The sequence below is a fragment of the Bos indicus genome, chromosome 24, assembly GCF_029378745.1.
Source record: "Bos indicus isolate NIAB-ARS_2022 breed Sahiwal x Tharparkar chromosome 24, NIAB-ARS_B.indTharparkar_mat_pri_1.0, whole genome shotgun sequence".
Taxonomy (NCBI): domain Eukaryota; kingdom Metazoa; phylum Chordata; class Mammalia; order Artiodactyla; family Bovidae; genus Bos; species Bos indicus.
The window spans coordinates 43,424,513-43,450,930 of record NC_091783.1 but is presented as its reverse complement, the minus strand read 5'-3'; the positions used below and the strand labels follow the sequence as shown (position 1 = coordinate 43,450,930).

General features: G+C 43.6%; 2 protein-coding genes across 5 annotated transcripts in view; one reads left to right on the top strand and one right to left on the bottom strand.

Moving 5' to 3' along the window:
- The window catches only part of PTPN2 (protein tyrosine phosphatase non-receptor type 2), an 86,360-nt gene extending 65,934 nt beyond the window's left edge, over positions 1-20,426 (top strand). For 2 of the 4 annotated variants that reach the window (XM_019986808.2, XM_019986809.2), the window contains 2 exons: positions 1,831-16,198; positions 17,535-20,426. Coding sequence is in view for 2 of the 4 variants with exons in the window: in XM_019986809.2 (XP_019842368.1) it covers positions 1,831-1,852 (22 nt within the window). In the remaining 2 variants the exon portion in view is untranslated. Of the gene's footprint in view, positions 1-782; positions 922-1,830; positions 16,199-17,534 lie in introns of those variants that run through there. The other 2 variants (XM_070778976.1, XM_070778978.1) reach the window with 2 other exon arrangements.
- PSMG2 (proteasome assembly chaperone 2) lies at positions 16,320-26,359 on the bottom strand. Its single transcript, XM_019986927.2, has 7 exons — positions 26,201-26,359; positions 23,526-23,697; positions 21,684-21,742; positions 20,305-20,423; positions 18,842-19,015; positions 17,365-17,485; positions 16,320-16,576 (listed from the first exon to the last, which is right to left on the bottom strand). Exons 1-7 carry the CDS (start codon positions 26,255-26,257, stop codon positions 16,484-16,486), a joined length of 795 nt encoding a protein of 264 aa, XP_019842486.1. The 5' UTR covers positions 26,258-26,359; the 3' UTR covers positions 16,320-16,483.
- Between the last annotated feature and the right edge of the window lie 59 nt (positions 26,360-26,418).

Here is a 26,418-nt window from a genome sequence, read left to right as displayed (position 1 = left end):
TGTGTGACTCTTTTTAGTGAAACATGAGTGTGAGCATCTGGTGGCTGGAACTACTTTGGGTGCATTTGACTTTGTTCCTTTAGGTGTGGAGATGGCCCCTGTTGAGACCTTAAGTTGTTCTACAGTCGTTCATCTAATGGAGTGTGTCGTTAATGCACTGCCAGTTGTGTCAGTCGGTTTAAATACACCTCCCCTACATACACACACACTCCACCTCTCCTAAACACACACACATACTCCACCTCTCATAAATACACACACATACACCCTGAGTCAGAGAACCAGCAACTTGCCTGCGGCTCTACATGTAGTTCGTGTCAGAGCTGAGACATGGACTCCCATCTGTAGAATCCCAGTGACTCCAGATCTCATACTTTCCCATTATGTCTCACTGGGCCTGTTTTTATGGAATATTTACATAGAACATTAGATAGCTACTTTTGCCTGTTAAAACCTGAAATAACCCTCTTTTTATGGTTCAAGTGAAACAAATGTTTTTCCCTCCAAAAAACTTTGTGGAGCAGTTTGAACTACTGCTGATCCAGAGGAATCCTGGAAATCAGACTACCCTGTGACTCAAACCATGGTTCCATTCACTCTGACTCGTGGGCTTTGTTCTTTTGCTTTCATGAGGGGGCTTCTGAAGGTGTGGGGAACACTTCATATTTACAACAGTCAGGGTTGATCAGGAGCTTCATTTCTTACGTCAGCCACTTTGGTTCAGGGTTTGGTTTTGTTTCGCTTCCCTGCAGGAAGCACCCGTTGTGTTTCTGTGCCCACAGGCATCTAACGAGAATGTTCCCTTGGTGTCTGGACATTTCTGTGTCGGTGCTGGAAACCTGACACCAAAGAGCCAGCACTCAGGAAGAAGCCAACTCGCAGTGCTGGGGGTTTTGATGGAACGTTTTGGATAAAAGTGTGGGTGCAGTTTATGTCTTCTGTTTATATATGTGGGGACACAATAATAACAGGTATTGAGATCTGGGCTGTTGTGTTTTTTTGTTTTTTTTTTTTGGTCATAGCAGAGGAAGTTGGGAAAAACCAGTTACCACCTCAGAAATTCAGCTGTTTGCAGATATTGTGAAATAACATTAAAATCTCAGCTGCCCTTAAACTAGTTATTTCATCTCTATCGCTTGTTGAAATTCATATTTATCTTTACTTTTTGGCATTAAAATACAATAAATCTATCAATTATTTCATGTCTGTGTTTTCTTTTAATACTTAAGTCATGTCACTTCAGTTCTGCATTGCTGTGATCATTAGTGTTATCCTTCAGGACAAAATGCATGCTGCTCACAGTCCGTGAGTTAAAGATATAAGCCAACTTTATGTTCAGATGTTACACTCATTAATATTTTTAGCAGTATAATACATTGGAGGTCCAAATTGGATTAGACTTTTGCATTGAATTCCAAAGTATTGGTAAGTCTAGCACATACCATATAATCTTGCTGAACTGTTGTGGGTACATTTTTTTTTTTAACCTGTCTGTCCGTCAGTATTGCTCACATGGAGGTCATTTCTTGAGTAATACAGGATGACCTACAAAATTCATAATTAGTGATTCTTGTAAAAGACTTGAGTTATGGTGCTTTAACTTAAGTCTGCCTCACACCACCAGTTCTATTTGAAGAGCAAACACATAAGCAGCTTTACCAAGATAACAGTGAAGCATTCAGTGTGGTTGAGTGTGATGTGTTGGAATTTTTTTTTTTTTTTTAACCTTTTTAGTTCATTGTTAGTCCTTTTATGTCTGTGTGTGTCTATGTACGTCTGTGTGTTTGGTAAATACGAATTGAATAGATGACTTCTTATTTTATGTTTTAGGCCAAGATTGACAGACACCTAAATATTCATGCCTTGAGAATATTCTGCACCTATAAATTTTGAACCATTGATGTGCAAAACAAGACCTGAAGCCCACTCCGGAATCTCAGTGAGGCTTGATAAGCCTATAGATTGCCTCACGTGTGTCTGTTTACAAAGTAAACCTTACATCCAGGGAGCGAAGAGCGCCGCCAGCGGACGACTGTGCAGAAGCCTCTAATTCAATGCATTGTTAAGTTTTCTAACGCACGTGTGAAATGTAGAAAGATGTAAAAGAAATAAATTAGGAGAGACTACTTTGTATTGTACTGCCATTCCTACTGTATTTTTATACCTTTTGGCAGCATTAAATATTTTTATTAAATAGATGATGTTGGTTTGTGTGCATTATCCTAGGACAGTTCTGCTTCACATAATGAATGTTCTCTTAAGGGTCTGCTCTCAGGTTTTTATATCCAGCAGTCAACATTTACAGTGAAATTGGTTCAAAACATTGGTCCCTTGCTTCTTTGAGATTTTTATTTAGTTAGCCATCTCAACGGTAAAAAGAGTCTGCCTGCCAATGCAGGAGACCTTTTGATTCCTGGGTTAGGCAGATCCCCTGGAGAAGGGAATGGCAACCCACTCCAGTATTTTTGTTTAGAAAATTCCATGGACAGAGGAGCCTGGTGGGCTACAGTCCATGGGGTTGCTGAAGAGTTGGGCACGACTGAACGACTAACACACACAGCCTATCAATATAGGTTAGGTGATGCAACAGTATCCCTCTTGTTAATTGGAAAAGCATTAATATAGATGATGGTATTAAATGAGTATTCAGTAAGTGTAGCACTGAAGTGCAGTTTCTGAATCACAGTGTTAGTCTCATGTTGAAGGCTGTGCTTTCCCCAACATGTCCTGTGGTAAAGAGACCAAAGTCTCCTTCCCCAGGGGTTTTTGACCTTCTGACCGTCTGATCTCCCAACTGTGTGGTGGGTTTGGGCTCAGAATCGATTCGTTGTCAGGCTCCCGGTGAGGTTCCCGCCTCTGCATCAGGTGAGCATCATATTAACGTGTGACAACTCACTATTGTTTTGCCAGTGAAAGTTTTGTAACACCATTCATTGAATAATTGGTATCATCTTTCACAAATTTAATGACTTTCCCTTTTCCTTTTTGCCTTGTTGTCCAGCAAGTTTTGGTCTATTTTAGGAGTAAGCAGACATTACCAATCCCTAGTAAATCTTTCCTGAAGAATACATGGAAAATTTGTTAGGCCACAAAGTGCATCAAGATGTTCCTTCAGTGTGTCAACAGATCTTGAACACATTCTCTGTGCTTGGTGCCTCTGTTTTCTGACTTCCCCGTACTCTCTCCAAGCAGTTCGTGGCTTTCTCTGGTGTCTCTCCAAAAATGTCTCATAGAGGTCATCTTCGCTCATGCTCTACCAACCACAGTGGTCTCTATTTCGTTCTTCCCTTGTTTGACTTATTGAGGGCAGAATCACCTCCTTTGAAGCTTCTCCTTAGAGTCAGTAGGACTTCTTTCTGGGTTTTCTCAGTCCTTCTGCCTGACTCCGACTCCTCCTGGAACTTGAGACCTGTTGATATTAATCTCCCTACCCCTCGCGACCGCCAGTCCCTGGCAACCACCATTCTACTGTTTGACTCTATGATTAGACTATTTTAGATACGTTTATGTAGGAGGAAGATCTGCTATTTGGTTTTCTGTGACTAGGTTGTTTCACTTAGCATAATTCTCTCAGGGCTCATTTATGTTTTTTAAGGCTGAGCAGTATTTACTTCATTGTATGTATGGACCACACTTTTTTAATCCATTCATCTGTCAGTGGTTGTCACTATATATCGGCTGTTATAAATAGTGCTCCAGTGAACGTGGGAGTGCTCATGTGTCTATAAGATTCTGATTTGTTGGATTGATACCCAGAAGTTGGACTGCTGCATTGTGTGGTGGTCATGTTTTTAATTTCTTGAGGAACCTCTGTGCTGTTTGCTGCTGCAGCTGTACCATTTTGCATTCCCACCAGCAGTACACGAGGGCTCCAATTTCACCTCATCCTCACCATCACTTGTCTTTTTGATAACAACCCTGACAGGTATTGGTATATCACATTATGGCTTCAGTTTGCATTTCCCTGATGACTAGTGATGTTGAACATTATTCTGTATACGTGTTGGCCATCTGTATGTCCTCTTAGAGAAATGTCTGTTTACGTTAAGTCCTTTACCCTTTCACTGGGTTTGTTCTTTTGCAGCTGCGTTGTAGGAGTTGATTGTATATTTTGGAGACCAGCCCTTTATCAGGTACATGACTTAGAAATATATTCTCCTATTCAGTAGATCATCTTCTTACTTTGTTGATGATTTTTTTTTTTTGGCTATGCTGAAGTTTTTTAGTTTGATATCCCACTTGTTTGTTTTTTATCTTGTTGCTTATGCTTTAGGTGTGACTCCCTGTTTTCCTTCATGGGCACCCAAGTTGAAGCTATGTCAGAACATTTGGAATTAGTGGAATCTCCCTTACTCATTCATCTGTTAGGTCAATGTCTACTCAACACTTGGGTGCCAGGTGCTGTACTACCCAGGTTCAGTGACAAGGGGACCATGGTTTGGTCTATTGCAGTCTTGTGGGAAGGTCAGCAATACACATGTAAATAAGGAAATAAGCATGCAGTTAAGACTAGTGGTGAGCACTGTGGTGGAAATGACCAGGGACCTGCTTAGATGTGAAGAAACGGCTTTGGAAAAGCAGAGACATCATACAGCAACTTGGGATCCTTGCTCTGCTGCACTCCTTGAATAAGGATGTGGCCTTACCGGAAGTATGGCTCTGAGACACAAAGAGTCCAACATTTGAAGGTGTTGGGTTAAAGTGCGTGGTGTTGATTGCCAGCAAATATTCTCACGGACTGTCCATGCGAGCCCTAGTTTGGAAAGGGCCGAGTCAAGGCAAGGGTCAAATTTCCCAGATCTGGTGAGACCCCACCCCATGGTCTCCATCCCTCTGAGATGTCTGGAGGCCCAGGGAAGCTGCTCTGAAATAAGCTTTAACAACCAGTGTCTTGTGTGGTCACCTGCTTGTGATAAACGTTTATCTTCATTAAGTCAAGAATGTAATGTAACTGGTGGCTCTTTGGATGGGGCTTTTCCCAATATTCTCAGCCTATCTGACACGCTGTGGCATCCCACAAATGGCATGGAGGTGAAAACCCCTCCACCGGATGGAATGTGGGCAGAGAGTCAGGAAACCAAAGAGACATGACAGCATGTGGCCCAGGACTTCTGACTGTCTGGTGCACAGGAAGGAAGCTGAGACAGCAGAGCTTGGTGCGTATTTCTCTTTTGCAGCCTCTAAAACAGAACTCCCCAGGGAAGAAGGTCCTGGGAAATGTGTTCTCTGTCTCAGAGGGGAGTGGTGGCACCATGTCACAGCAGGCAGCCAAGCCTGGCCTTGGAGCTGGCATCCAGCATGCACTCGCTTCAGAGCAACAGGAAGTAAAGACCTGAGCACACATACATATCAGATAATCACAGTGTACACTTTGTGCTCAGTCCTTCAGTCGTGTCCAACTCTTTTTCAACCCCATGGACTGTAGCCCATCAGGCTCCCCGTCCATGAAGTTGTCTAGGCAAGAATACTGGAGGGGGTTGCTATTTCCTCCTCCAGGGGATCTTCCCAACCCAGGGATTGAACCCACATCTCTTCTGTCTCCTGCATTGGCAGGCAGATACTTTGCCTTTAGCACTACCGGGGAGCCAATACATAATCAGATAATCACAGCATACACTTTAATATCTTATAATTTTGTCAAGTATATCTTTGCAACCCCATGGAGTATAGCCCACCAGGCTCCTCCATCCATGGGATTCTCCAGGCAAGAGTACTGGACTAGGTGGCCATTTCCTTCTCCAGGGGATCTTCCTGACCCAGGGATCGAACCAGGTCTCCTGCATTGTAGGCAGATGCTTTACCATCTGAGCCACCAGGGAAATCCAAGTATATCTCAGCAAAGTACAAAAAAATAAGGATGAAGATGAGTTGGAAGCACCAGTATTAATTACTGCACCCAGAGGAAAAAGCTGGTCACATTTGGCTGCAGGAATGTTAAAGGTGGGCCTGACAAAGTGGAACCATTTGAATCTTTTAAAGACCAAAAGACTGGTGATGTTCATCAAGGGTAAAGCATGTACAATATTGGGAAGATGAAAAGTTCTGAAGATGGTGGTGGTTGCATGACAGCATGAATTATACTTCGTGTCATAGAACCAAGCAGATGAAAATGGTCAGTTTTATATATTTTTAGCACAATTATGTGTGTGTATGTGTTGTGGAAAAGTTCTTCCTATTCATCTGTGAAATAGAGTAATAGTACCTATGCTTCAGAGAGCCATTAAGAGGGGTGATTAAGAGGATGCAGCTAAGATGCTCAGCTCTTAAATAGTCATTGATTTCAGCGTTCCTATTACCTACATGCGTGCATGTGTGCTAAGTTGCCTCAGTTGTGTCCAACTCCTTGCAACCCCATGGACTATAGCCCACCAGGCTGCTCTGTCCATGGAATTCTCCAGGCAAGAATATTGGAGTAGGTTGCCATGCCTGTCTACAGGGATCTTCCCAACCCAGGGATTGAACCTGCATCTCTTATGTCTCCTGCATTGGCAGGCGGGTCCTTTACCACAGCCGCCGTCTGGGAAGCCAGTTACCTAAACGGTGTGTTACTTATATTGTAATAAAAAAGGCACTAGGCATCAGCCGGATGATCAAAGTCAGTGTCGGCAGTGATAAGCTGTGTCAGTGGTATGCACTCTTGGCACCATATGGTGAGAAGACAACTTTACTCTGTGGTCCTCGTCCCAGAACACATAAGCCCAGTCTGCTCAAGAGGAAAATGTCAAGATAAATACCAGCTGAGGGTATACCAAACCTGCCCTCCTCAAAACTGTGAAGTCATCAAAAACAAGGGATGTCTGAGAAACTGTCACAGGCCTGAGGAGCCCAGGGATACCTAGTGACTAAAAATAGTGTATCCTGGATGAGATCCTGGAATAGAAAAAGGACACTGGGTGAAAATAAAGGAAAATGAACAGTGTGAACTTTAGGTAATAAGAATGTTTTAATATTGGTTCATTAGTTGTGACAAATGTATCTACTATTTTAATGTAATATGTTATTAGAGAAACAGTGTGGGGTGTATGGGGACTCTGTTGTTCAGTTGCTAAGTTGTGTCTGACATTTTGCAACTCCACGGACTGCAGCACACCAGACTTCCCTGTCCTTCACCATCTCCCTGACTTTACTCAAACTCATGTCCATTGAGTTAGTGATGCAGTTCAACCATCTCTGTTGTCTGCTTCTCCTCTTGCCCTCAGTCTTTCCCAGCATCAGTGTCTTTTCCAGTGAGTTGGCTCTTTGCATCAGGAGGCCAAAGTGTTGGAACTTGAGCTTCAGCATCAGTCCTTCCAATGAATATTCATGGTTGATATCCTTTAGGATTGACTAGTTTCATCTCCTTGCTATCCAAGGGACTCTCAGGAGTCTACTCCAGCACCATAATTTGAAAGCATCAATTCTTTGGTGCTCAGCCTTCTTTATGGTCCAACTCTCACACCCATAACCTGGCTACTGGAAAAACCATAGCTGTGACAAAATGGACCTTTGTTGGCAAAGTGATGTCTCTGCTTTTTAATACTTTGTGTAGGTTTGTCATATTTTTCCTTCCAAGGAGCAAGCATCTTTTAATTTCATGGCTGCAGTCACTGTCCACAGGGACTTTGGAGCCCGAGAAATTAAAATCTGCTGCTATGTTCACTTTTTCCCAGTCTACTTGCTATGAAACGATGGGACCGGATGTCATGGTCTTAGCTTTTTGAATGTTGAGTTTTAAGCCAGCTTTTTCACTCTCCTCTTTCACCCTTAATCACCCTGTTACCATTACTGACTCAAAGTTTTCTTATATTTCTGAAGTCATTCTGAGCTCTTCTCTGCAGTCACACACTCACAGTCCAGAGCCAAAATGCAGTCCACCACACGGGGTCGCTGTCGAGTCTGGGGGTCGGTCACTCCTAGCATTCCCCTCCTGGTGCGGAAGAGCCCCTCTCCTGTGCATGCACGTTGGCTTTCCCGCCTCCTGCAGCACGAGGCAAATGAGTGTAGCCTGGCAACCGCTGTCTGCAAACTCTCCTCCCCCAGCTTGTTCGTGGATGACACCAGGCGTCCTTCACATGGACCAAACACGAGAGATGGCGGGGTGGGGGCTCCGCTCAGTGTTGGCCATCACTGGTGACTGAAGGCTCTTGGCCCCCAGGCCCACCAGGCCGAGGCCAGGCTGCGCTTCCCGCCTCCACAGATCCATCTCCCCGTGGGAGGAGGGGGCACCCCAGAGGAGCTCAGGAAGGGAGGCCATGGCCTGAGGCCAGCCCAGGGTGCCCGGAGTGGAGGCCGGACCAGGAGGCGCTCGCGGGCACAGTCAGACACTCAGGGCTCGGACTGCAGCTGGCAGCATAAAGAGCAAAGCCTGCGGACCCCCCAGAGCTTCACGTTTACCCCGAAATCCGCCCGCAGCACCCCTGGAGAAGGTGACAGCAGGTCGGGGTCAGCAAGTGATGGACACAGAGGTCCGGGGAGGAGGAAGACACACGCCAGCGTGGAGACGGGGCCTCCGAGGCCGCCATGGTCTTTGCCCGTAAGGCCTGCCTGAGGGTCTCACGTCCCCCTTTTACCTGGTTCCTGGTCTGCCCTCTCTGGACCGCAGCGGCTGACAAGATTCTTTGCCCACTTGGCTCCTCGGAGCTTTCAAATGGTCAGTTTTAACCTTTTTTAAAACCTCATCAATTGGCTCTTTAATTATATTCACTCGGGTTCAAGTCCAGCACAGTTTCCAGCAGGTGTCATCGCCAGGTTGGCCTCGGGTGGGTCCAGGCCCAGAACAGCTGCGGACTCTGCCATACACCTTTTGCAATGTCTGTTCTCTGTGTCCTTCAAGGACGCAGTCAGCAAAAAGCAGTTCCAGGAGGAAGTGTCCTTAAAGGCCTGCTGACTTTTCCTGCCTCTTGAAAAGGCGCTTCTCGGTTGTGATTTGTTGTGACCACATTCTGAGATACTGTGTGGCCTTGGCTGTCACTGGGCACAGTACCCAGAGTCAGAGGGATGTGACAGCCATGGCAGAGAGCTGACTGAATGGGATTCTAATTACTTATCTCCCAGACAGGCCGTGATATAGTTTTATAAGCAAGCTACCAAAAATCCTTCACAGTGTAGTTCCAGGGAGAAATAGTAGTATGAGTGGCTGGAAAATATGCTGTCTTAATGTCAAACCAGTTTTACAAACAATTGAAAGCCAGTGTTTGGCTGAGAGGATGACAGGACCATCTCTGCCCTTCTGTTCACTCTTCTACGAGCAGGGTCAAGGTCTGGGACTTTTCAGCTATGTGTGTGTCTCTCCCTTGTATTTTATGCTTCATTCATTCAATAGCAGGTGCTATTCTGGGGCCTGTCACACACCCAGAAAGCAGCAGAGTTAAGTCCTGAGGTGATGCCCGCCCTGTAGGTGGTTCAGCAGTATCACAGCGAGGCCCTCAGTTCGGGGCCTAAATGTGGACAGCGGTCAGCAAACACCAGGGACCTCAACACAGTGCTCAGAGCCTTTGCAAAGCTCTGAGTGGTGGGTGTACCCTTGAGTCAGACAGTGTGGGCCTGGCTCTGTGTCTGGGTGTGGTAGGAAGTCAGTGAGGGTCAGGTCTGTATGGACTTGGACCATCCAGCAGAGGTGGGAGGTGGGCTGGGAGCAGACAGAGGCCTGGTGAGGCACTTAGGGAGGCATCTGAGATGTTTAGCCTGAGAGCAGAGTGGGGACGTGAACACCGAGCTGACTGGTAATTGGACCCCGACCAACCTCCTTTTCCTGTCATGCCCCCTTGCCTTGCCAGACATATTGAACACGTTTTCACTGTGCTTCCTGTTCGTCCTGAATGTTAGCTCCCAACAGGACAGGAATCTGCAGTGCTGAAACCGTGCCTGGCTTGTAGTAGGTGTTCATTTTACCAAAGGTAGTAAGAAAATTTGTGGTTATGTTACAACTTGTTCCTGAGCAACTACATCAGGTCCAGAACTGTCCCCTAAATTGTAATTGTGCTGTGCTGTGCTGTTCTTAGTCACTCAGTTTTATCTGACTCTTTGCAACCCCGTGGACTGTAGCCTGCCAGGCTCCTCTGTCCATGGGATTTTCCAGGCAAGAATACTGGAGTGAGTTGCCATTTCTTCCTCCAGGAGATCTTCCCGACCCAGGGATCAAACACAAGTCTCTCTCTCTCTCTTTTTTTAAAATTTATTTTAATTGGAGGATAATTACTTTATAATATTATGGTGGTTTTTGCCATACATCGACATGTATCATCTATGGGTGCACATGTGTCCCCCCATCCTTTTTTTTCCTCTTAACCTCTTAGTTATTGTGCAAATCGACCACAGTCTTGAGCATAGAAACTCCACATCAGCATAGTGGGCTAACCAAGTTGGCAAGTCCAGTCAGCTCTTTGTTGAGAACTGCTGTGAAATTAAAATGTATATGCCACTCATAAAATATGGTTGAAATACTCATTATAGAATTTGCCATCTTGGGGGGAAAAAAGTATTTTCAGAGTATCTAAAAGTAAATAGTCTCTATTCAGTAATACTAATCTATTTAGAAGTTTAAATGGAATTACTGCCAGATGAAATATACATTTTATCTTCACTTCTTATATTGTTTTATATAGTTTATCTTCCTCTCAAAAGAAAAAAAAACAATTATATTTCTACCAACAGTAAGGGTTTTTTCCCCCATAAGTGTTCTCAATAGCAGTAGCCTTTAAAAACCATGTAATTTCAAGGTCAAAGAAAATGAAACAAGCAAACCAACAAGAAAATTGAAGGGAGAAAATAAGATTTAAGATTTTATTTTAGTTAGAAACTAGTCAGTAGAAGTAAAGATGTTTATAAATTCTTATACATTCTGCATTGTGTAAATCACATCCTAGACACAGATTTTTTCTTAAAGACACATTGATTTTGCAAAGAAAAAAGTAATATAACATACATATTAAAAGAGAAACAGTTCCCTCTACTGGATGTTTTAATAGAAAGTTATACACGCTGAATTCTTGCATCACGGGATTGCACAGGAAGGTCTGAGGGGGTGCGACAAGGTGGAAATGATGGTCTCTACAGGGCAGTGTGGGGTGGGCATGGCAGGAAGAAGCTGACAGAGTACTTCACATTTGTGTTGTTTGAATTTTTTGGTTGCATTGGGCTTTCGTTGCTGCACGTGGGCTTTCCCTAGTTTCGGCCAGCAGGGGCTTCCCTTTGTTGTGGTGCACAGGCTTCTCTGGCAAAGCACGGGTTATAGGCAAAGGGGTTTCAGTAGTTGCGGTGTGTGGACTCCTGGGTGTGCAGGCTCAATAGTTGTGGCACAGGGGCCTAGTTGCTCCATTCTATGTGGAATCTTCCCGGAGGAGGGATTGAACCCTTGTCCTCTGCTTTGGCAGGTGGATTCTTATTCACTATTCCTCCAGGGAAATCCTGTTCAAATTTTTTTACAGTGAAAGTGTATTCATCACTTTCACAAGTAAATAATTTTTAAAAACGATGCAACATTCTACATCAATATAATGTCATTTAAAATATTTATACATTTATATACATAATGACAAAATATTTGGGTTGAATCACACTAGAAGGCTGTTTTTTATTTTGGCTGCAAAGATTTTGGATGATATTTATTTTTCCTTATGCTCTTTTGTATTACCTAATATTTTATAATATGCATGCATTGAATTTACAATTAGGAAAAATATTCTACTTAGCAATAAAAATTAAAAGCCTATTAAAAGTTAGGTAGAAAAAGTGTTTTTGTTCAGTGAAAAGGATCTTGCTTCGATTATTATTATTAACCTACTCAGTTTTTGTTTGACTATTACTTAGGTAAGAGCTTATTCTGTAAGAAATGTATATTGGAAAATATGAAAATTGGATGCTGATAATCTGCCAAGCTGTATAACTGAAATAACTCAAGAAATCATATGTAGGAAGTTATTTGTGGATTGTGTGCTTCCACCCTGTGGTTGTTTAGAACTCAAAGCATTTTACCACAGACATGATCTAAACGTCCTTCTCACATTGGGCAAAAGTATGTTTTGTGCAAAGTGTAGCTAAACCAGTATGTTAATTGCAATAAAAAAAATAGTAAACAATAGTTGTAGTGAAGAACAGTCAACAGTCTTCCCTTATTAGTAGTATAACCCATATAAGAGCTGGGCCCCTTGGCCTGTGAGCTGAAATAAAGATTCTCAAATGCCAGCATTTGGTGTGGGGAAACCCAAACCTCTGGAGGATTTCTATGAATCCACAGCCACTTATTCTCTCCTGTTCTCAGTGTCAGGAATATATGTTCATGTTAACGCATGGATGAACACTGTAGGTCTGACTCAAGATCCTGGAAGCAAGTGGGAGGGGGGCTTTTATCAATCACTCAGTACCCCCTGAAAAACTCCCTATTACCCCTTCCCACACCCTGACAACCTTTGTCTTCTTTCTGTTTCTGTGAGTCTGATTACTTTAGATACTTCATATAAGTGGAATCATGCAGTATTTTTCTTTTTATGACAGGCTTATTTCACTTAGCATCATGTCCTCAAGGTTTGTCCATGTTGTAGTGTATGACAAGACTCCTTTTTTATGGCTGAATAATATCCCATTGTATGGAGAGATGTTTTCTTTATACATTCATCTATCTTTGGGCATCTAGGTTGCTTCCAAATAGGAAAAGGAGTATGTCAAGGCTGTATATTGTCACCCTGCTTATTTAACTTATATGCAGAGCAGATCATGAGAAACGCTGGACTGGAAGAAGCACAAGCTGGAATCAAGATTGCGGGGAGAAATATCAATAACCTCAGATATGCAGATGACACCACCCTTATGGCTGAAAGTGAAGAGGAACTAAAAAGCCTCTTGATAAAAGTGAAAGAGGAGAGTGAAAAAGTTGGCTTAAAGCTCAACATTCAGAAAACGAAGATCATAGCATGTGGTCCCATCACTTCATGGGAAATAGATGGGGAAACAGTGGAAACAGTGTCAGACTTTATTTTTTTGGGCTCCAAAATCACTGTAGATGGTGATTGCAGCCATGAAATTAAAAGACTCTTACTCCTTGGAAGGAAAGTTATGACCAACCTAGATAGCATATTCAAAAGGAAAGACATTACTTTGCCAACAAAGGTCTGTCTAGTCAAGGCTATGGTTTTTCCAGTGGTCATGCATGGATGCGAGAGTTGGACTGTGAAGAAAGCTGAGCGCCGAAGAATTGATGCTTTTGAAGAGTTGGAGAAGACTCTTGAGAGTCCCTTGGACTGCAAGGAGATCCAACCAGTCCATCCTAAAGGAGATCAGTCCTGGGTGTTCTTTGGAAGGAATGATGCTGAAGCTGAAACTCCAGTACTTAGGCCACCTCATGCGAAGAGTTGACTCATTGGAAAAGACTCTGATGCTGGGAGGGATTGGGGGCAGGAGGAGAAGGGGACAACAGAGGAGGAGGTGGCTGGATGGCATCACCGACTTGATGGACATGAGTTTGGGTGAACTCCGGGAGTTGGTGATAGACAAGGAGGCCTGGCGTGCTGTGATTCATGGGGTTGTGAAGAGTTGGACACGACTGAGCGACTGAACTGAACTGACAGAGGTTGCTTCCACATCTTGGCTATTGTGAGTAATGCTGCAATGAATATGGGTATACAAACATCTCTTTGAGATCCTGTTTTTAATTCTTTTAGATATGTGCCAAGAAGTAGGATTGCTAGATCAAATGGTAGTTCTACTTTTAATATATTTAGAACCCTCCATACTATTTTCTATAGTGGCTGCACCGTTTTACTTTCCCGCAAACTGTAAAAGGATTCCACTTTCTTCGCCAAAACTTGTTTTACGGGTTTAAAAACAATTTTTAAAAAACTCATTTAATTTTTTATGTATTATTTTTGATGGCACTGTCTTCGTTGCTGCACACAGGCTTTCTCTAGTCGTGGTGAACAGGGGCTACTTGCTAGTTGTGGTGTGCTGGCTTCTTATTGCGGAGGCTTCTTGTTGGGGAGCATGGGTGTGCAGGCTCAGTAATGGTGGTTCGAGGACTCTGGAGCACTTGGACTTTAGTAATGACCAACCTAGATAGCATATTGAAAAGCAGAGACATTACTTTGCCAACAAAGGTCCGTCTAGTCAAGGCTATGGTTTTTCCTGTGGTCATGTATGGATGTGAGAGTTGGGCTGTGAAGAAAGCTGAGCGCCGAAGAATTGATGCTTTTGAACTGTGGTGTTAGAGAAGACTCTTGAGAGTCCCTTGGACTGCAGGGAGATCCAACCAGTCCATTCTGAAGATCAGCCCTGGGATATCTTTGGAATGATGCTAAAGCTGAAACTCCAGTACTTTGGCCACCTCATGCGAAGAGTTGACTCATTGGAAAAGACTCTGATGTTGGGAGGGATTGGGGGCAGGAGGAGAAGGGGACAACAGAGGATGAGATGGCTGGATGGCATCACTGACTCGATGGACGTGAGTCTGAGTGAACTCCGGGAGTTGATGATGGACAGGGAGGCCTGGCGTGCTGCAATTCATGGGGTTGCAAAGAGTTGGACACGACTGAGCGACTGTACTGAACTGAACTGAACTTGTGGCTCACAGACTTACTTGCTTGATAGCATATGGAATCTTCCCAGACCAGGGATCAAACCCATGTCCCCTGCTTTAGCAGATTCTTAACCACTGCACCACTAAGGAAGTCCATCAGTTATAATCTCTTTTTCATTTCTGATTTTTCTTTCTTAATCTAGCTAAGGATTTATCAATTTTGTTGGTCTTTTCAAAAAAACCAACTCTTACTTTCATTGACTTTTTTCTATTCTTCTTCTCTAATGTTTGTTGTTTCCTTCTTTCTACTAACTTTGGTTGAAGTTCTTCCTCAAAGTATAAAGTGAGATTGTTGATTTGAGAAATTTCTTCTATTTTAATGTCATTGTTTACTATTGTAAACTTTCTTACTACTGCATCCCACAAATGTGTGTATATTGTGCTTTCATTTTCATTTGTATGAAGATATTTACTAGTTTCACTTGTGTTCTTTGACTCACTGGTTGTTCAAAAATGTGTTAATTTTCTCTTGTGAATCTTTTTTAATTTTACAGCTATTGATTTAATAGTTTCATTCCATATTAGTCAGAAAAGATACTTGGTATGATTTCAGAGTGGTTTAATTTGTTAACTTTCTTTTTTGTGGCCTAATATGTGATCTATCATGGAGAACGTTCCATGTACACTTGAGAAGAACGTGTGTTCTGTGCTGTTGTGTGGAATGTTCTGCATGTGTTAGGTCCAATCGATCTAGTGTTTTCAAGTCCTGTTTCCTTACTGGTCTTGTATCTGGTTGTTCTACCCATTACTGAAAACGGGTTATTGAATGTGTCATGGTCTATTTCTCTCTTCAGTTTTGCCAAGGTTTGCTTTATATATTTGGGTGCTCTGATGTTAGGAGCCTATATATTAATAATTGTTATATCTTGTGTATTGACCCTTTTATCTTACAAAATGTCCTTTTCTCTAGTTGAGTTTTTGACTTAAAAGTCTGTTTTGTCTGATAATAGTGTAGCCACCCCTGCTCTTTTTCAGTTATCATTTGTGTGGAATATCCTTTCCCTACCCTAACCTATAGTAGTTTCCAAAAGGGAAACATATCAGACTATAGAACCCAGAGTAATTTATCAGAAATAAATCATTTACTGAATGCTGTGGAGTAGGATGGGGCTTTCCTGGTGGCTCAGCAGTAAAGAATCTGCCTGCAGTGCAGCAACCTTGGAGACTTGGATTTGATCCCTGGGTTGGGAAGATCCCCTGGATGGCAGGAAATGGCAACCCACTCCAGTATTCTTGCCTGGGAAGCCCCATGGACAGAGGAACCTGGCAGGCTATACAGTCCATGGGGTTGCAAGAGTCAGACACGACTGAGTGACTAAACAATATGGAGTAGGGTGTGCCCCTTAGCATCATAAGCCCTTGTTTTACAGATTAGAAAGCCAAGGCACAGAGGTAATTTGACAAAATAGCAGGTAAAAAGGGACTGGTATGTATTAGGCATGCAAAAATGAAAACCTTTTCTTTCATACTAAAAGTCTTTGAGATGGGGCAACTATTCTGGATGGAGGAAGAAGCCATGAGCCAAAGAACACGGCAACTTCTAGGAGCTGGAAACAATTCTCTCTAAGACCCTCCTGAGGAAACGCAGTCCTGCCAGCACCGTGACTGGCCCAGGGAGACCTATTCTGGACTTCTGATGTCCACAATTTTAAGGTAATAGACTTATTTTGTCTTAAGTAACCCAGTTTATGGTCATTTGTTACAGCAGACATAGGAAACTTATATAGAAGTCTGAGTTAAAAAAAACACATAAAAGAACACATTTTAGACAAAATTACTTAGAAAACAATTTATTGCACAAACTTTACATTTGTTGTAGATGATGGAAAACATGGTAAAAACAAATAAAGATTTCCTAATACATTCTTTTTATACAGTTGTTTACCAGTTGTGTTGGTAGTAAGCATCTTGGGAAGTAAGGTATAAAACTGAAACAGATCAGAAGAGCGCAGGGGGAAGACCACTGCCGAAGAGTAACCTCCAGGAACTCGGCATTTTCCAGGGCAGGGAAGATGCTGTGGGGTCCTCACACTGCAAGTGAAGAACAGAGTATCTGAGTCCTTCAGCTTTACTGCTCCCTCTCCCTTTAACACACACTACAGAACTCTCTTGTTTGTTCCTTTTGGTTTTGACACTTCTAGCTTTTATTGTAAGGAAAAAACAAAGTAGTAATAAATTTCTGTCTTTATAACAGCTGAAGATAAATTCCCTCAAATTCCAAATCATAAAGATATACCAGAATGACTGTGAATGGAGTCCACGGAGCAAAATCAAATTCAAAAGAAATAGGGGTTAAGAAAAAAAATAAGTGTTGCATGATTTGCATCAGTTTGTTCAGTGAAAAGGCATGAATTAAAAACAGAGTCACCTGCTATATAAAGCAGGCTTCGTTTACTTCTGTTATGCCAAAAGGCTAACTGATTTCCCTGGTGTAATGCTCTTATTTTGTAATAGGGAATGTATTTTAATTATAATGCATGTCCAATAGCTACGGTATTGCTCCCATAACTGTACGTTTTACTTAAAAAAGAAAAAACAATCCTGGATTCCAAAGAGGACTTGTTTATCCTTATAAACAAGTTGCTATAATTAATGCAACACTAACAATGAACACAGTGAAGTACTTAAGATCTTCCTTTTTTTAAAAAATCAGTCTTAATGGTTAGCTGCTTTCTTTTCAAAAGTTCAATGTAAGTTTTATATAAAGATGTCTATATTTAACATAACTTTCACTTACTTGGTCTACTTATATAGTATGTAAAAATGCAAGTTTATGAATACCTAACGAACAATCAGGCTTAAGCTTTAGTAAAACTTACATGTGGTTTGATTATCTGAAGCCATTCATTAAGATATTCAACCAGACCCAGAGCATCTGGGATGTTGTCTCCTTCTGAAACGAACTTCAGCAGAATCGCGATTGGGATTTCTTTAGAACAGCTGCAACAAACGAAAAGAACAATCAGGTATTCTTTTTGCCTCCCAACAGCAGTTCCACTGTGCCTGTGTTCCTACAGAGATGATCAGCCAGATCGTATGCGAGGAGATGCCACACGTTCTACATGTAGAGATGGAACTGGGAGCCATGTAACACTCACCCTGGGCACATGCACCTTCCTGCCTCACAGCAAGATTTATGTGAGAAAACCAAAAGAACATCAGTTTTGTGAGAAATATCTTTAAACAGCATAAACTCTACAGCTGCAATATCCTGCAGCTGCAAGTATTTACTTCAACTATATTTTAAAGACGATGGGAAGAAAGCAGACCAAAAAACTAGTCATGGTAGTTACTTTTGGTTGACATAGCTGAGTATTTTAAATATTGTTTGTTTGGACGGTTCTATATTTTCCAAATGTTCCATGAGGAGTGTGTTTCTCTCAGCACTTTCTCTAGTGCCGCTAACTTTGTGAGCAAAGTCACAAAGCCGCCCAGGGACTGCTCTCTGGCCTCGTGGTTTCACCCTGCGCTTGTGTGCTCAGGGCTGAGAGGCTCAGGCAGCCCACCGGTCCTCTTCCGCGGCTGCCGCCCCTCTGGTTCAGTGCTGCCTCCTCTCCAGCCGTGTCAGCGCCTGAACTCGGTTCAGCCCCCTGAACTGTGAGCAAACACATTCCTGTTATTTCAGCTCCGCAGTCTATGACCTGACAGCAGTGTAGGCACAGATGACGGGGCCTGAACAGAGCAAGAGAACAGTTCAAAGCTGGTGGTCTGCAGAGCAGGTGGGAGTGACTAGCTGGCTGGGGCTTCGCAGCTGTGGTGTGAGAGGAGGTGAAATAATATACTGTGGGTGTAAGCCAGAGAGGAAAGACCGGAGACAGACTAGGCAAAAGAAATGTTGGAGGAAATGATGGTTCTTCAGGTATAAGAAAGGAGTTATTACTTAATGAGTGCAGGTCTATTTAGAATCAAAATCCTGAAGGTGGATGGTGCTGATGGGTATACAACACTGTGAATGTACCTAATGCCACTTAATTGTACGCTTAAAAATGGTTTATTTAATGTTATGTACATCTCACCACCACCACCACCACCACCACATAAAGAACTGACTATAGGCAGAGAATAAGTGTTAGGACCCCTAACATGCTACACACAATGAAGCATTAAATATGGCTTCTCAGGAACCAATTCTATAACCACATTTCAGTCTTTCCCTTGAAAGTAACACAGCACCTATTTAATAAGGGCATTTTCAGAGTTCCAGCAAGCAATCCAAACACTCCCAGGTATCCTGATTTCATTTTGATTTCATCCTGAAATCATGTGGGGAGCAAAGACACAGGCAGACACACTCACCCTTCGTCATAGAGCAGCTTTGTGATCCCTCCTCCAGGGACACGGACACAAAACTCAGAATCGTCTATTTCAGGAATGCATGGGGTTTTTTCCATTTCTTCCCAGTTGAGGCTCTGTATTTTATTCTGAACACTTTTTTGCATGGAAGGTGTAAGAAGGTACCTGAAGGGGGTACTGGAAAGAAACAATCATATCATTAACTGCTGCTGCTAAGTCACTTCAGTTGTGTCCGACTCTGTGCGACCCCATGGGCTGCAGCCTACCAGGTTCCTCCATCCATGGGATTTTCCAGGCAAGAATACTGGAGTGGGTTGCCATTGCCTTCTCACTAACTAAACACTCACAAATAAGAACATTAAGACAAGAGTTCTTTCAGCAAAAATTACCTTGTTTTCCATATATTTTGTTGCAGAAGGCAAAATGCAAGTTCTGACAGTTTATGGAAGAGTAATGTAAAGTGATTGCTCTGACTTGCTAGTCACATACTTAGGAGACTGTGCTGGGGACAGGTAAACAACCGAAGGCAAGGCCAGCATGAAGACCCCACGGCCACACCCCGACAAGGCCTCTTACAAGGGCCTCAGAAATGTGGTCTACTGTGACAGTCTCAGAAATTAACTCGTTTTGAGAGGTTACTCTTCGCTGATATTTCTTCTTCATGATTTTACAGGTGTACAAATGACAATGCAATAAATATTATGGATTTCTAACTCTTGAATACGTTATCTTTTATTTAAGAATTCAATCTGACATGCCTGGAAATTGTACTTAAAGGCAGCTGGAGTTCTGCAGATACAAATGGTTGAATACATGGAAATAAATAGAAACACTGATCCAGTCTTTGAATCAACTGATAAACTTCAGGTACTCTTTCTCCTTTCTCTCCATCAGCTGAGCCCTGAGGTGCTGTGGGCTCATGACACACACAGCAGAGCACAGTCCCAGAGATACACACAGCAGAGCGCAGCCCCTGAAGCACCCCATTGCTACCCTAGACCCCAGTGCTGCGGCCCTGGGAACACCAAGGGCCCCCAACGCTACTCCCCCTGCTGCTGCTGCTAAGTCGCTTCAGTCGTGTCCGATTCTGTGCGACCCCATAGATGGTAGCCCACCAGGCTCCGCTGTCCCCGGGACCCTCCAGGCAAGAACACTGGAGTGGGTTGCCATTTCCTTCTCCAATGCATGAAAATGAAAAGTGAAAGTAAAGTCGCTCAGTCGTGTCTGACTCTTCGTGACCCCATGGACTGCAGCCTTCCAGGCTCCTCCGTCCATGGGGTTTTCTAGGCAAGAGTACTGGAGTGGGGTGCCATCGCCTCCCCACAATCTTTACCTCCTTCTTTCTAAATTCCAGGGAGAAAAGGAAAGGATGGCATTAAACTTTTGTTTTAACCTTTTAGTAAAGAAATCATCCTAATAACTGTACACATCTTAACAAAAATACTTGTCCAGAGACACAGACCTACCTGCGCAGCTGGAGGTCATTACGGTGATACGAGTGGCTGCTAGAAAGAACCACCACTTTGGCGCAGCCGCTGCATTTCACCCAGGAAAGCAGTTTTTCACAGAATGACTTTGATTTATACTTTGTATACCATGGAAAGAGTACAATGAAAATACAAAGTTAGATCTCAGATTGTAACAAGAGTAGCCTACATAGTATTTCATCAGTCTTTGTGATGATACTATTAACAGTTTATGTATGCTAAACTTATAGTTAGTTTCAGATCCACTTATTGTCTTTGCACTGAAGGTGAAACATGAGGAACAATGACTATAATTTTCTGCCCCAAATCTGATCAGGGGCAGAATTTGGGGCAGAAAATTCTGCCCCAGAAAATTCTGGGTTAGGTAAGCCAGAAGGCAGAATGCCTGTCTGGGTCCCTCAGCACAGTCCGTGTTGTGAATCACAGGAGGAAGTCAGCTCCATGCTGAACACCAGCTAAAAAGGTGTGACAGCCGAGGCAATACTTGAACTTTGCCTGGATGTAGAACTGATGGGTGTGTGGGGAGCAGCTGGGGAAATCTGAGTATTCTCTAATGCTCATCCCCCAGGTGTGTGGTGTGCTGTAGTTGTGAAGGAGACTCTCCTTCCTGTAAGACGTGTGTTATGTGATGCTGGCACCCAGCTGCTTTGGACTGTTTGGCAGAAGGAAACTGTGTGCACAGGCACAGAGGGTCAGCCAGGTGTGGCAAGAGGTGAACAGGCGACTGACCTGGGATGTGGACCTTTCACTCTACTTTTAATGGATGAAACAAAATCTAAATAGCTCCAGGTGTCTAGTGGCTGCCAGGTCAGTGTGGACACATTCCTGCTAGACAGTGGTGAGGGCTATGAACTTGCTTGGAGACAGGAAGCTACAAGAGGATCTGACTGAGGTTTCCAGGACCTGGGGTGGAACAGCCTGTGGGGCGGGTGGTGCAGAAGCAGAATCAGGGGCATGAGAGAGGACACGGGCTGGACCAGAGTGGTGACAGCAGAAGGGGAGAGAAGCGGGATTCAAAAGTGTTATTTTCAGATACACGTAATTTTTATGCAGGTGCCATGGGTTTGAAATGTAATGCAAATAGAATAAACCTGTAATATTCATATGCTTAAATTTTTTCACCCATGGTACCTGAATCAGGAATATACAGGGCCCAAGCTATATGTCCCAATTCCTTTCAATATATTCAGGAAATAATAGTGACAACTCTGAAATTTTATGAGTATTTCTCTATAAACTCAGACTGCTTAACTGTATAAATATAAAGAAAGAAAATGATTTTTGAATCTTAATAATGACTCGGTATTTTCTCATTATACTGTACTTTAATAAACTTAAGACAAAAGCAATATACTAACCTTAATAAAAATGGATCTTAACTGAAGAGCCACTAGTTTCTTTGAAGGCAATGCATACACTGCAAGTATAAGAGAATGAAACCACATGATAGTTAAAATTAAGGAGTCATACATGAGAAATTAATAACAAAACTGAACTAGGAAAAATTCTGTATTTAAATATTTTAAAAATATATTTATTTGGCTGCATCCAGTCTTAGTTGCAACACACAGGCCTAACTGCCCCGCTGCTTGTGGGATCTTAAGCTCCCCAAACAGGGATTGAAATCTGTGTTCCCTGAATTGGAAGGTGGATTCTTTACCACTGGACCATCAGGGAAGTCCCTAAAGATTTTTGCCAATTAAAACACAGAACATATGTACTACATCATTTAGCTAAAACACTTTAAAAGTACCTCAGAATTCACCCATGGGCTTTATTCTATGGAATAGATTCATTGCTGAAATTTGACTATAAGAAAATTATCAAAAATTATTTCTCTTCTTTGATTGTAAACCTAGAGGACTCCCCTGGAAATTTCTATCCTTATAACAAATGACCTCATTTTCAAGACCCATTTTCAAGGTTTGGTTTCTGATATTGTTCCCTCTTTTCTCTAGAGAACAGTCACACTCATTGGGGTTAGAAGGAAGAGTAAAATGCAGGCAAATTTAGCTGTGTGATAAAACACAGAAGCTACATTTATTTTCTTCAGGAGATTCAGAAAGACCTGAAATAAAACATAAGACCTCTGTGAGTCAATACGTGTGAATTTATCCTGTGAGGAGGATCCACAGCATTCACCAGAGTCTACAAGGGGCCCACTTTACTGATGCTTTAGGAGGCCCTGCCCAAGTTTACCTCCAAGAATGAGAAGCCCTGACATGACCCAAGGACAAAATACACAGTCTCCAAGAACATGTGATTAAGCCTCTGTGCCAGGGCTAAGCTTTCAGTCACTGTAAACATCACAGACAACCCGAGACTCGGGCACTGTGTGTCGTGGGTCACGTCTCTCCCATTCTACACGTCTGTAGGGATCATCTCACTGGACTGGTGTATGTGGGATGACTGGGACCGTGTAGCAACCATTAGCAAGGGTGCTGACCACCAGGCGTGTTTGGGACAAAGTGGGCTGGAGCTGGAAGCTCAGGAACCAGGGAGGTGGGCAGGCTGAGTTGACGTCCATGACGCCTCACTTCTGCACAGCAGCACTCCTGCTCTCCACCAGAGTGTTTTGTTGGTAAGATCCTGTTTCCCAGCGCCTTGCTCGTGTGATATAACATCACCTTTCACGTATTCTGGTCAAAAATATTTAGCTTCTAAATAATCAAGGCTTTAATACTAAGTCCAGTTTCAGAAAATACAGAGGCCAGAGGAACACAGTGGTCAGTCTGTACGCTGTGAGCCCTGACTAACCCCAACTGACAGCACAGCAGGGAACTGTGGAGATGGGTGGTGTGGGAAGGGCCTAGGCCTCCTGCAGTCAAGTGACTCGCCTCTCTGAGCCGGGTCAGTGTGCATTACGATGAACGCTACCACTGTGTGACAGATGACTTCAGCCTGCGTGGGGCGCTGCACATTAAACACAAAGGCCTGAGCCCAGTGTGAGCAATACTTACACGTGCCAGGAGGACAGAAAGTAAAACTGAGGATAAGAGGGGGAAACCCCGTGTTAAAAATCATTCTATCCAAGGGTACAAATACAAGCACATCTCTCGAGGGGGCTGTAATCCAGGGTGTGTGCAGGAGAGGAGGGGACCGCTATGGATTCTAAAGAGCCACTCCAGGTGCCAAAGACACCCAGGGAGGGTCTGGCTGTGACTTGACACAACTCTGCCTTGTGGAAGGATATAACACACCTTCAGCATTTATACTGAGCTCCGCTGAATTCTCTTCTGCAGTTGCATATGGATTGTTTCCAACCATTGGCACAAGACAGTCAGTATAGAAGTAACCGATCTTATGCATATTCAGTGTGGAAATAATCAGATCTATTGCAAGCTGGCCAACATTTCCAACAGATACTGCTGGCTGAAAAAGTAAAAAAAAAAAAAAAAGTTCATTAAGTTATCCAAATCAGCAGCACTTTAAGAAGTTTAGACAGAAGAGGGCAGTCACAGCAGAGGTACTGGATACCAATGCCCAGGTGCATCACACCTGGGTGCTGAGCTTTTCATTAGCTCCACCTGGAGACTACTGACTGCATACTTACTGAATACCTGCTATGTGTCAACCCCTGTTCTGGGCACTGAGGATGCAGTGAACAAATGGATCAGAGTTCCTGCCCTTGTGGAGTTTCCATCTAGTAAGGGGGTGGTTTGCTGTGGCAAACAAAATAGTAAAATACATAGCGGAAGTACTATAGAAAACATTTAAGTCAGTAAGGGTGTGTGTGTTTGTGGGTGACTGCAAGTTCAAAAGGGGTGGTCAAGGAAACAGTCACTTCAGGTGACCAGTAACTATAGCCCTGAAAGAGGTAAGGGAGACAGTCACACCAAGACTTGGGATATGATGAGGTCAGGCAGTGGGCAAGCAGGTGCGGAGGCTGTGAGGTGTGAACAACAGAGTTCCTGGGTCTTCTTTCCATTTGCTTCGTTAGTGCCTAAAGATTGGAGGGAGCTTCTTTTCATGCGGGGCACACACACACACACACACACACACACACTCGCTCGCTCTCTCTCTCCCTCTCACACACACACTCTCTCTTTCATGACTTCAAATAGCCAACTACCATATCTCTACCTACACCCCACTCACCTGAACTCCACAGCCTAATGGCTATCTCCACACTGTTACATCAAAACCAGCAGGTACCAAACAAAGCATCTGCCCAACCCGCTCCCTACTTTGCACTTCAGAAAACAGCAACAATTACTCACCCAGTTACCTAAACCAGGGACCTGCTTCCCTTCCCCTCAGCAGCCACAGCAGGAGAGGACTAATTGTCCTTCATCCTGTCTCCCAAGTTTCTCTTCACTATACCTGCTCCTCTGCACTCTTCCAGCAACTGCTCGTTTTTGGCCTCTATGGATCCCTCAGAGCAGCCTCCCACTTTGTGCCCTCACGTACCAATCCCCTGGTTACCCTCCTTTAATTCCTTTTCCCTTTTTTGAAGATTCTGCTACTTTGGTTAGACCCTCAATCTCGGGTATCGTTCGTTTCTTCCTCACTACTGGATTCTTCCCATCAGCCTATTCGCACCCTCTAAAATCTTTCCTTCTAAAAAAAACTCCCTTTTCACACGCTGTCACTTCTCAGTGTCCCTGCAGAGCCCAAATTCCTTACAGTCCGTCCACTAAGACACAAGCAGGAACTTTATCTGTGAATTCAGGAACAAAAGCACAAACATACACATCTCCACGTCTTCTCCCATTTCTTCAATCCAATATGGCTTCCCTCTTCACCGTCAAGGGTACTGCTAGTAACCTGTGGACATTATTTTCTCTATGATGTTTTCTTTCTGCCAGGTATCTCCTGCAAAAATACTTTTTCCCTTTTGTGATTAACGAATATTTTTCAGGGAGACACTTTGATATGAAGTCAAATTTTCTTCCTCAGTACACTATCAAAGCTGCTTATATCATTCACTGATACTTCTTTTTTGCTTTGAGCCACGCCACAAGTAGGACCTTAGTTCCTCGACAAGGGATCAAACCCATGTCCCTTGTAGTGGAAGCACAGAGTACTAGTTACTGGACCAGGAGGGAAGTCCCCACTGATATTTCTTGCTTTCATTATGATGAAAATTGTCGAAAAGTGACTTTTCTATTACCATCGTCCTTTTAAAAATTGATGCACAACATTGTGATTCGACATCTGTACACATTGCAATATGATTACCTCAACAGGTCTACTTAACATTCATCACCACTCAGTCAAAAAATTATTTTTTCTTGTGATAAGAACTTTTTAAGATCTACACTGTTACTTTCAAACATACAACACAGTGTTAACTATAGTTACTACGTTGCAAATTACATTCCAGGACTTATTTTTGACTAAAAGTTTGTACTTTTGACCCCTTTCACCTATTTCATCCAATCTGTTCTATGTTGTTTTTTTTTAATTCCACATACGAAGCTTTTCTTAACAGGTCTTTGTGTCCCTCCCCTTCCCAATAAATCCCAGGGTCTTTCTGTACCCCTTTCAACGTTCTAACTTTTTTTACGTGTGTTCCCAACTAGACTGCGAACTCCTTGAGACATAGAACCTGGTCTTACCATTAGACCCTGACACAACACAACGCTCACTGAGGCAATGAATGAACCGCGATAGAACCGCGTGCTGTCGGCAAGTCTTTACCAGCCCGTCTGCAGTTTCCTGACTAATGACAATCACTCCCCAGCTTAAGCGCGGTACACAGCTCGCTGAGAAAAGGTTTTCCAGGAAGAAAGGTACAGCGAGTGGCCCGCACGGCACCAACGGAGGGCAAGGTCACGTCCCCGCACATTCCGCTCTCAGCCACCAGGACCCGGCCCCGCAGACTGCGCGCGTCCGGGGGCCGCTCTGACGCCGGCCCCCTGCCCCGACTCACCATTAGGAGGGTGCACCCCGCGAGGTCGGGGACCGAGTCCCCGGAGGGGACGAACATGGTTTCGCTGGCGGCACGAAGAGTCGGCGGCCGGAAGTGCGGGTGGAGGGCTCCTGGGGTCCTTCGAGGCCCGGGTTGCGGTCCTTAGGTGCCCGTCCCACTGCCTGCCGGGGCGGCGCGCGGGAGGGGCTGCGGGCGGGGGTGGCGGCCGGGGCGGCGCG

What these genes read in the sequence shown, in the direction of transcription:
- PSMG2 (XM_019986927.2), bottom strand. Translation starts at nt 26,257, where the DNA reads ATGTTCGTCCCCTCCGGGGACTCGGTCCCCGACCTCGCGGGGTGCACC. An exon ending in AATGACCTCCAGCTGCGCAG is followed by an intron (nt 19,016 to 20,304) that starts GTAGGTCTGTGT and finishes GTTTCTTTCCAG; the next exon opens with TACCCCCTTCAGGTACCTTC. An exon ending in AAGCTGCTCTATGACGAAGG is followed by an intron (nt 17,486 to 18,841) that starts GTGAGTGTGTCT and finishes CGTTTGTTGCAG; the next exon opens with CTGTTCTAAAGAAATCCCAA.